The sequence below is a fragment of the Orycteropus afer genome, unplaced genomic scaffold (genome assembly GCF_000298275.1).
Source record: "Orycteropus afer afer isolate SDZICR_OR568_19922 unplaced genomic scaffold, OryAfe1.0 scaffold00099, whole genome shotgun sequence".
NCBI lineage: Eukaryota > Metazoa > Chordata > Mammalia > Tubulidentata > Orycteropodidae > Orycteropus > Orycteropus afer.
Genome location: NW_006921686.1, coordinates 623000 through 633134, shown reverse-complemented (window position 1 = coordinate 633134; position 10135 = coordinate 623000). Strand labels below are relative to the sequence as shown.

Here is a 10135-nt window from a genome sequence, read left to right as displayed (position 1 = left end):
TCGATTCCGACTCACAGTGCCCCTAGAGGACAGAATGGAACTGCACCACAGGGTCTCCAAGGCTGTCAATCTTTACAGAAGCAAAGCCCAAACCAAACCCACTGCCCGGAGTCGATTCTGACCCACAGCGCCCCTAGAGGACAGAGTGGAACTGCCCCACAGGCTTTCCAAGGCTGTAATCTTTACCGAAGTCAACTGCCTCATCTTTCTCCCACGGGGCAGCTGGTAGGTTTGAACTGCCAACCTTTTGGTTAATAACTAAATGCTTTAACCACAGGGCCACCAGAGCTCCTAGGAATGAGATTAGATGATATTAAAAAATGACTGTGCATGTTGTTGAAGGTGGAAATGATGGTGTTAAGTAACAGAACAAGGTCTTGTCTACTAGAAAGAAAGAGTCCAATATTGATGGGAAAATAACATGACATGTGGGATCTTAACGATGCCAGAAGAAAAGAGGAAAACAACATTGCATTAAGTGTTGATTGTTACCGCAGCTGAGTGATGGGCAGATGGGAGTTGGAGTCTACAGAAGTTTGGAAATTTCCAGAAAAGAAAAAAAAAAAACTCTTCATAAAATTAAGCATTCTGTGGAAGTTTGGAAATTTCCATGGGGGAAAAAAAAAGCTATTAAAGGATGGCTGCAGGTCATCTAAGTTTGAGAAGTGGGCTCAGTGGACACTGGGAGCTCTGAGTTATCCAAAAAGACAGCCACTATCACATCCAGATGACTTTTGTCAGGGAATGAGAGCCAAAGGTTGCCAAATTTTGGGATTTTATTTTCAAAGATGCTGGAATCCCGGATGTTTACTTGGAATTAGTTATTCACTTACGTCTTCAAAAAAAACAAGTGCAGGCCAAGGAAAACATGTTTGTTGAGTCTGGCAAGGCTGAGGCCTTTGGCTGGGTGGGAACTTAAGTGGGTCTGCAGTGGGTGGGTGGCTCTGGCATCCAGGGCTCCAGGATGCAATGGTTCTGGAACCTGAGGGCCAGGGTTCAAATTTCAGCTCTACTTTTGTGTTGAGAGGAGACAAGGTACCTAATCTCTCCCAGCTTCTGTTTGTTGTTGTGAGCCGATGCTGCGTTGATCCGTGTGGAGCAGAGCTACTCCTGCAGGCTTTCAAAACCATGACCTTTCAGGAAAAGGTTGCCTGGCCTTTCTTCCAAGGCACCTCCAGGTCGGCCTAAACTGCCAAGCATCCCCTTAGGAGTCTTGGATTTAACCATGTGCACCTCCTAGACACTCTAACTCTCAATCTGCTACCATTGAAATAATGACAATGGTATTATGTATCTCCTGCAGTGGTTCAGATTACATGAGATCATGCTTAGCACAGAGCCTCACACACACACACACACACACAAACTCACTACCATCAAGTTGATTCCAACTCATAGCAAACCCCACTGGGTTTCCAAGGCTGTACTTCTTTACAGAAGCAGACTGTCCCATCTTTCTTCCTCAGAGCGGCTGGTGGGTTTGAACCGCTGACATTCCGGTTAGCAGCCAAATACCTTAACCACTACCCAATCAGAGCTCCTTTGACACACAGAAAGCACCCAATAAATACAAGCTATTATCACATTAGGCGCACTGGTGGGGCAGTGCCTCAGGCACTGGACTGCTAACCAGAAGGCTGGCAGTTCAAACCCACCAACCACTCCTCAGAAGGAAGGCTGGGCAATCTACTTCCGTAATGATACTGCCTCGGAAACCCAAGGAGGGGTCGCTAGGAGTCAAGTCAAGTCAATGGCTGTGACTTTGGTTTGGGCTTTGCTTCCAGTGGGTGTGGTTTGGGCTTTGCTCCCATAAAGACTGACAGCCTTGGAGACCCTGTGGGGCAGTTCCACTCTGTCCTCTAGGGGCGCTGTGGGTCAGAATCCCCTCCAGGCACTGGGTTTGGTTTGGGCTTTGCTTCTGTGAAGGTAGGAGCTCTGGTGGTGCAGTGCCTAAGGCACTTGACTGCTAACCAGAAGGCTGGCGGTTCAAACCCACCAGCCACTCCTCGGAAGGAAGATGGGGCAATCTACTTCCGTAGTGATACTGCCTCGGAAACCCAAGGAGGGGTCGCTATGAGTCGGGTCCGACTCTACACCAAATAACAACAGATCATAAACCACTGTCATCAAAACGATTCGGACTCACAGCGACCCTAAAAGCCACAGGAGGTGCCCCACAGGGTTTCCAAGGCTGTAAATCTTTGCGGAAGTCAAACAGCCACCCAGTCAGAGGCAGACCCAAGAACTGTCCTCTGCCTTAGCTTCCTCCCGCGAGCGGCTGGTGGGCTCAAACCGCCGACCTCTTACTTCACAGTCCAATACTTTAACTCCAGTGCCGCCAAGAGCGCCCCCTAGATCAGAGGAGCCCTGTAGAATCACGGGAGCTCCACGGAGGTAAAAGGATCTCCAGTGATCACCCCACAGGAATTTTATAAGGTGCCCGGGCGGTTCACGAGATTAATGTTTGGAAGAATCATGGGGGTAGTACGAGGGTTCTGAGGTGATGAGAAAAATTCTGAGGAGTCTCAGGTGATCACGGAAGGTTTTAAGGGGGACATGAAGAATCTGGGAAACCCTAAAAGTCCAGAGACCAACGACGGAGCCCCATTTAGAGTCAAGGGTACCAGAGATACCCGGAATTCTAAGGTTTAAAGACCAAGACGCAGCAACCGCGCAGACTCATGGGAACTTTGTCCTGGGTGGGGTCTTAGTGGCGTCCAGAGGGGCGGAGCTGCTGAGCTGCCGCGGTGGCTCACGGGAGTCCGCGCGCAAAACGGGCCCGGGGGAACCGGAGTGGGCGGGTGGGCCGCTCCAGCCCGGGCAGGACCTCACCAGTGCGCATGCTTGGCTCTCGGGCACCGGTCCGTACTCCATCGTGGTAAAGATCTCTTGGATCCCTACGCGCGTCGTCGCAGCCATCATTCGCCCAGACCACTTTCCACAAAGGATTGCGGAGCACTGTGCCCAGAGGAACTTTGAGGTCTAAAGGGCAGCACCGCCCCTCCAACCAATGGGGCGGGACCGAGAAGGAGGCGGGTGATAGAGATTGTGAATCCATCCCATTTTCCCGCCCTAGGATCTGTGGGCCCCGCCTATTGGCCTTCTCTGGGACTGCACATTCGAGCATGCGTACTTCTCAAGGCTGAGGATGCTGGAAGTCGGAATTGTCGGTCACCTACAAATAGGACAGTCCAGATTTAGAAGAGTTGTCATATTGATATGTCTTCTTGCCATCCTGCTTATACTGTTGACAGGATGTGCAGCTTTTCCTCCGAAATACATTTAATAGAAAACCGAATCTAGCTCCAGGACGATGCCGCAGCCCCGAGTGCACAGAACCTGGTCGGAAGTAATTGTCAGGAAGAACAGGAAGTGTGGCATTTGGTTATCATTTCTATGAACTAGGCCGGAAGAGTACCCTCAGGTTTCGTTTTTCATTGGTCGAGGTGGGACGTGTGGCTTCAGATGTCAAACATGATTGGTCGGTAACGGTCCGTTTGTTGCCGCATTGAGAATGAGTTTTGGACGGTCGGAAGTGCGGCTTCCTCAAGTACCGTGGTTACACACACCGGAAGTGTCGCTTTCGCGTGTACATTTAGAGCCAGGAGTTCGTTCAGAGTGCGTTCCTAACGGTTTTAAGGACGATGTGTGGTCTGAAATAGAATTGTAGACCAGATTCTTAAGTTTTCGGCCAGAAACGTAGGTGTTGGGAGTTGGTTAGGGAGCAGGCAGTGGCGTTAGGTGTTCGGATCGCGGAGAAGGTTCCTCCAGTTGTCTTTTTTCAGGAACATGGCGGAGTCCAACCCGCTGGTACCCGAGTTAAGCGAATCAGAGACTGTGGGCCCTGAGACGGCGCGGTTCGAGGAGCTACTGCTACAGGTGCGGACTGACCAGACTCCTGGGTCCCTGACCATTCGGGAGTTGCTTGTGCCCAGAGAGGAGACTACAGTTACCAGAGCGCACTGAGGGAGTTGTAGTCGTTTGGCCCCAAGTTATGTTGCACCCTGGTGGCGCGGTGGTTAAGCGCTTGGCTGCTAACCAAAAGGAGAAAGATATGGCAAAAATACGTTGTTGCTATTAGGCACCATCAAGTCGATTCTGAGTCTTAGCGACCCTAGATGGCAACGAAAGGAAACACTGCCAGGCCCTGCGCCAGCCTCACAATCCTTGCCATACTTGAGCCCATCGTTGCAACCACTGTGTCAGTCCATCTCGTTGAGGGTCTTCCCCTTTTTCGCTGACCCTCCACTTTACCAAGCACGGTATCCTTCTTCAGGGACTGAACCTTTCTGAGAACATGACCAAAGTAGGTGAGACGAGGTCTAGCCATTCGTGGTCCTAAAGCACTCCGACTACACCTCTTCCAGAACAGATTTGTTCATTCTTCCGGCAATCCATGGTACTTTTAGTATTCTTTGCCAACACCATGAGTCAAAGGCATGAGTTCTTCAGTCTTATTTATTGTCCAGGTTTCACAAGCAGACAGTCTAGGGGGCAGTTCTTCTCTGTCCTATAGGGTTGCTATGAGTCCGATTCTATGGCAGCTTTTCCGTGTGGGGTTGTGGGGGACAGGCTCTGGCAGAAGTGGGAGTGGGGTCCACGTTAGGGTTCTTCTGGGTCCTCAGAGGCGAAAGGGCACCTAGTATGTCTTAGCCTCCGTGTTATCCACAGCTTTCATACCTCACAGTTGCTTGATAAACATCTGTGGGGGAAGTGAGGGCTCGGAGGGCACAGACTCCAAACCTGAAGGTTGCTTCCTTCACAGGCCTCCAAAGAGCTCCAGCGGGCCCAGACGCCCGGAGCAGAGTCAAGACAGATCCAGCCTCAGCCTGGTGAGAAAGACAAACCCAGAGAGAGACGGATAGAGACTCAGAAGGAGCAGGGGACACAGAGAGGAGGGAGGAGACGACAGTGACTGTGGGGTAGAAGAGGGAGGAAATAGACTGGTTTTTTTGGATGGTGGGTGAGGGAGTGATACAGACAGTGGTGGTGGGAGAGGCAAGGAAACAGACACACTGACGGCAGGAGGCAGGGAGGAGAGACTGGGGGGGAGGGGGGAGGAAAGATACTGACATGGGTGGGGGAGACGAGAGAGGAAAGCCGTGCGCTGAGGTTGGGGGGAAGGATCGATTTAAAGAGTAGAGTGGAGCACAGAGTCCGAAGATCCCAGGAGCTAGAAGGGAAACAGACCCAGAACAGAAGGATAGAGACGTGGGTGTGGTGGTAGGAGGGGAAACGAGACCCCAAAAGGGGAGACAGAGCAAAGAGGGAGAGGGGCCAACTGGGAAGGAGACAGACCCCTGCCAAGATGGTGGGCAGGACACAGCCACTCCCACCAGGTTTCTGCATAAAGACCAGCTCCTCCGATGGGAAGGTTTTCATCAACATCTGCCACTCGCCCTCCATCCCGCCCCCGGCTGACGTGACTGAGGACCAGCTGCTGCAGATGCTAGAGGACGACCAAGCTGGCTTCCGCATCCCCATGAGTCTGGGAGAGCCTCACGCGGAACTGGATGCAAGTCAGTGAGCTCCCCCCACCTGCCAAGTCTGGGCCCGGCCCCCTCCTCACTCAGACCCAGGAGTCCAGGCCCCGCCCCCTCCTAGCCCCTCCTCTCCCAGGAGCTAGAAGGGAAACAGACCCAGCCCCCAGCCCCCCTTCCCTCAGACCCAGGAATCCAGGCCCCCAGGTCTCTTCTCCCTCAGACCCAGGAGTGTGTCCCCTGCTCTGATCTTTCCCCCTTCGGCACTTCCTGGGCACCAAGCCCCTTACCAGGCCGGCACTGCCCCTGGCCCTCCAGGGTGGAGAAGGCCGGCAGGGACGGATGCTGCACCCTTAGCGGATGCCCCGGCTCTCATCCCGGCCGCCCTCCCTCCTTCATCTCTGACGTCTCCAGCACAGCCCTTGCCACCTCCGGCCCTGTTATGTTTCTGTCTCTTTGGTTTTTCAATTCACCCGTGTCTCCTGAAGCCTGCTGGGGAGTAAGAACTTAGCAGTCCCCTTTCCTGCCCGTGAGATACTCCTGGTCTTGGGTGGGGACGAAAGGGTCGCATAAAATTTCAGGATGGTGTGACACATGTTACACTGGGCACTGCCCACCGGGGACTCCACCTGCACGGAGGGGTCGGGAGGAGGTGCTGAGTGTAAGGTTTGGGGCGTACAGAGGAGTTAGTTGGGCAGAGACAGAGAAGAGGGGGACCCCTCTGCAAGCAGAGGGGACCGGGGCCCAGCGGCCAGAGAGGATTGGATTGTATCAGGCAGTCATCAGAGTGATTGGCAGAAATTTAAAGGGATGAGGTCAGTAGAGGAGAAACGGACTTCTCTGAGGTGTGCAAAGGAGCCCTGGTGGTGAACTGTTAAGGCATCTGGCTGCTAACCAAAAGGTCAGTAGTTCGAATCCCCCAGTCACGCCGCAGACGAAAAATGAGGCAGTCTGCTTCTGTAAAGATTTACAGCCTTGGAAACCCAAGTGGAGGTCACTAAGAGTCCAAATTGACTCAATGGCAGTGAGGGTTTTTTTTATTATTTATGTTTTTGGTTTTGAGGGGTGAGAGGGGCCAGGCCACACCCAGGGCCTTGGACCTTACCTGGGGGTGCTGGAGAGCGATGGGAGTGCTCTGAGCAGGACAGGAATGAAGTCAGCCCTGGGTAGGTGGTGGGGACAGACTGCATTGGGGAGACGGCCTGGAAGGAGCCTCCAGGCTCGAGAGGGAGGTCCTGTCTGGAGCCCTGGCTTCCTGTTAGGCTCTGCGTCTCTGGATGCGAAGGCTGCTGCTTCTGAATGTTTTTCTTGCTTGAGTCCGCTTCTCACCAGTGGTGCTTTGCTCTCTCTGCAGAAGGCCAAGGCTGTACGGCCTACGACGTAGCTGTCAACAGCGACTTCTACTGGCGGATGCAGGTTAGGCGCGGAGCTGTGGGGGGCGGAGCCTGTCCTGACGCCCTAGACATTCCCCGGCCCCAACCTCCCTTCTGTCCATCTCTCGCTCCTAGAACAGCGATTTCTTACGGGAGCTTGTGATCACCATCGCCAGGGAGGGCCTTGAGGACAAATACAGCCTGCAGCTGAATCCGGGTGAGGGCGGGGGGAAGGGGAGCCAGGAGCGCCTGGGGGACAGCCTTTGAGCGAGAGACAGAGGGTCTAGACCTCGGGGAATTTTCTGAACCCCGGCTTCTCGGAGGGGGCGGGGCTTCCCGAGGCACATTGGGCGCTGGGGGGTGGAGTCAGACCTGGGATTCAAATGGGGGCGGGGCCTGGGCAGCCAGGGATGGGCGGAGTCAGGAGCCTCACTAGGAAGTTGATTTGACTGGAGAGAACCCGACATGGGCGCGGCTAGGGTGGGCGGGGCTTGGGGCGTGGTCAGACTTCTGAAGGGGCAAAGGGAACCCTGACAGGCGACCTTTGACCCTGACTCTCCTAGAATGGCGCATGTTGAAGAATCGGTCTTTCCTGGGCTCTATTTCCCAGCAGAACATCCGCTCCCAGCAACGTCCTCGAATCCAGGACCTGGGGAAGCTGCCCTCGGCGGGCTACCGAGGAGCTGAGACAGGGTGGGTGAGCAGTAGGTGCTCTCGCGGCTGCGCAAGGCGCGTCAGACGTCCTCCCTTCCCACGCTGCATCCGGGAAACTGCCCGGGGCCCTCGGGGCTCTTGGGGCAGCAGGTGGGAAAGGGGAGAGGCAGGGACCAGCATGGCAGGCAGAGGGAGCAGCCCTGGTGGCCTTCCTCACTTCTGGGCCTTGCTCCTCCCAGCCCTGAGAAGCCGCGCCTGAACCTTTGGCTGGAAGCCCCTGACCTCCTCTTGGCGGAAATTGACCTCCCCAAGCTGGTGAGTGCACATGGGCAGAGTAGGAGAGTGGGGTCTGGGGATCGGGGTCTCCGAGGGGTAGTGCCGGGGCAGGGGGGCCGTCCTTACTGGGTCTTGATTATCTAAGAATTCATAGAGGTCCTACAGGACAGAGTCCCACAGGGTCTCCAAGGCACTTAGTTAAAGAAGCAAAGCCCAAAGCACACCCACTGCCGTGGAGTCCATTCCGCTCACAGCGCCCCTAGAGGACAGAGTGGAACGCCCCTTAGATTCCAAGAGGAATCTTTATGGAAGCCACTGCCTCATGTTTGCCCTGCAGAGCAGCTGGTGGGTTACAACCACCAGCCTTACTGGTTAGCAGCTGAGTTCTTGGTCATCTTGTACTGCTGTAGCAAATACCATGAGTGAGTGGCTTTAACAAACAGATTGATCTCCTCCCACTTTAGGAAGTAAGAAGTAGGAATTCAGGGTGCCGGCTCTGGGGGACGGCTCTCATGGCCCAGCAGCTTCGACTCCAAGGCTTCTCGCCCATCGGCACGTGGCCTGGCGTCTCTCTTCCCCCTTCTCTGCTCAGTCTGCTGTTTCTCTGTCTCAAAAGAGACTTAAAACCCACCCGACAGGAATACCACCTCTTTCCAAAAGGAATGATGACCACAGGCAGAGGGGGTCCCGTTTAGAGCAGCTAGCTTTAGGGTACAGCATTCGGAGCTGTGCTCTCAGCCCGCAGCCTCCTCTGGCCCTGGGGCTCCCGGACACAGTTCTTGGTGCGGAGCACCCCGTGAGGAGGCCGTGAGGCCGTGAGCGCTTAGTCCCTGAGACGCGCAGTCACTACCCCCATCTCTGTCCTGGCAGACTGCATAGCATCCGATAGTGGGGGCTGCCCTGCCCAGCCCACGCTGTCCCCCCCCCGGGTGCTGGGAGCAGGGCTGACCCCACCCCATCCCCAGGATGGAGCCGTGGGGCTGTCGCTGGAGCTCGGGGAGAACCGCCTGGTGATGGGGGGCCCCCAGCAGCTGTACTACCTGGATGTCTGCATCCCCCTGCAGATCAGCACTGATGAGAGCAGGGCCGCCTTCCACCGGAAGAGGAAGGTACGGGGGGCTGTCGAGAGAAGCAGGGGCATAAGGGGGTTGGGGCCTGGACTCTTGGGCCTGAGGGAGGAGGGGCCAGGGGGCTGCACTCCCAGGTCTGAGGGAGGAGGGGGCTAGGGGCTGATTCCTGGGTCTGAGGGGAGAGGGGGCTCGGGGCTAGACTCCCAGGTCTGGGGCCGATTCCTGGGTCTGAAGGAGGAGGACTGGAGGCCTGGAGTCCTCACCCCTGTCCTCTTTCCACAGCAATTGTTGGTGGCGATGCCCCTCTCGGCGGTGCCTTCGTGACCCGGACGTCATCCTATGCTTGCAAGAGCAGAGGAGGAGAGGCTGGTGGCTTCTCCAGAATGAGCCGAAATAAAAGATACTGGCCTTGTTCTGTCTCCGGCTAGAGATAGATAGGGTGGCAGGCGGGAGACACATTTGGCTGTGGCCCTAAAATGCCACAGTGGCCCCACTCCACCTCAGATGTGGTCCACTCCTGCCCAGACCCTCACCCCAGCCTCCATTCTCTCTCCTCCAGTTCGTCCCCCACGTAATCCCAGTGCTGCCCCTGTCAGGGCCCTTCTCTGGCTCCCCATTGCCCCCGGGAGATGGTCCAAGCTCCTCAGCCTGGCAGTGAAGGCCCAGAGTGGGCCAGGCACCCCCATCTTTTGCCTGGTTGTCCTCCTTGCGCTGAAGTACAGGTGTACCTAGGTTACCGGCCACGATGTGGTCTGTGAAAGGGCCTTGCTAAAAAGGCAAGGAGGCCACATGTTCTGACCTCTAACCCCACAGGAGGAAGACGGAGTCACTATCAGTAACCCAAGGCCTGTTCCTGCGAGGCCAGACGTGCTGCCTCCCTCCAGCCCTTTCATCAACCGTTCCTCCCAAAGCACCCACCACCTCTCTCCTGGGTTTGATAATTCACTGCAGTGGCCACACAGAACTCAGAGATTATGGGGTTTATTAGGGAAGCACCAGATTACAATTCAAGTTCAGGAAAAATGCTCCGTCTCTCTCAGCTCACCATCTCTCAGCCAACAATCTCTCTGTTTCTTTCTCAGAAGTGTGTGTCCCTTGGTGTCTCAGCAATGTGTGTCTCTTTCAACAGCATGTCTTCCTCAACCAGCAGTCAGAGAGACTTCTGCCTCTAGGAGGCCTCCTTTTGAGCCTGGCAGAGTGGCCAAACCAACCAATCATAACATCAGAATTCTAAGCACCTCAGAGAGAGTGAACTTCCCAGAACATGGCTTTGTGCCACTAC

At 55.2% G+C, this 10135-nt stretch overlaps 2 protein-coding genes across 2 annotated transcripts in view; one reads left to right on the top strand and one right to left on the bottom strand.

The window, feature by feature from the left end:
- Positions 1-2919, bottom strand: part of ALDH16A1 (aldehyde dehydrogenase 16 family member A1) — a 31708-nt gene extending 28789 nt beyond the window's left edge. Inside the window, exon 1 of the mRNA XM_007942836.2 lies at positions 2833-2919. Within this exon, the coding sequence (XP_007941027.2) occupies positions 2833-2919 (87 nt within the window). The remainder of the gene's footprint in view (positions 1-2832) is intronic.
- An 870-nt stretch (positions 2920-3789) lies between these two features.
- Positions 3790-9177, top strand: PIH1D1 (PIH1 domain containing 1). The gene is made up of 9 exons (XM_007942835.1): positions 3790-3879; positions 4766-4832; positions 5340-5519; positions 6835-6896; positions 6989-7070; positions 7417-7546; positions 7747-7822; positions 8749-8892; positions 9136-9177. The coding sequence occupies exons 1-9, from the start codon at positions 3790-3792 to the stop codon at positions 9175-9177; spliced, it is 873 nt and encodes a 290-aa protein (XP_007941026.1).
- Positions 9178-10135: the final 958 nt, after the last annotated feature.

Coding starts and splice junctions, on each gene's coding strand:
- PIH1D1 (XM_007942835.1), top strand. CDS start 3,790: ATGGCGGAGTCCAACCCGCTGGTACCCGAGTTAAGCGAATCAGAGACT. Junction 4,833..5,339: donor ACAGATCCAGCCTCAGCCTG/GTGAGAAAGACA, acceptor CACTCCCACCAG/GTTTCTGCATAAAGACCAGC. Junction 5,520..6,834: donor TCACGCGGAACTGGATGCAA/GTCAGTGAGCTC, acceptor CTCTCTCTGCAG/AAGGCCAAGGCTGTACGGCC.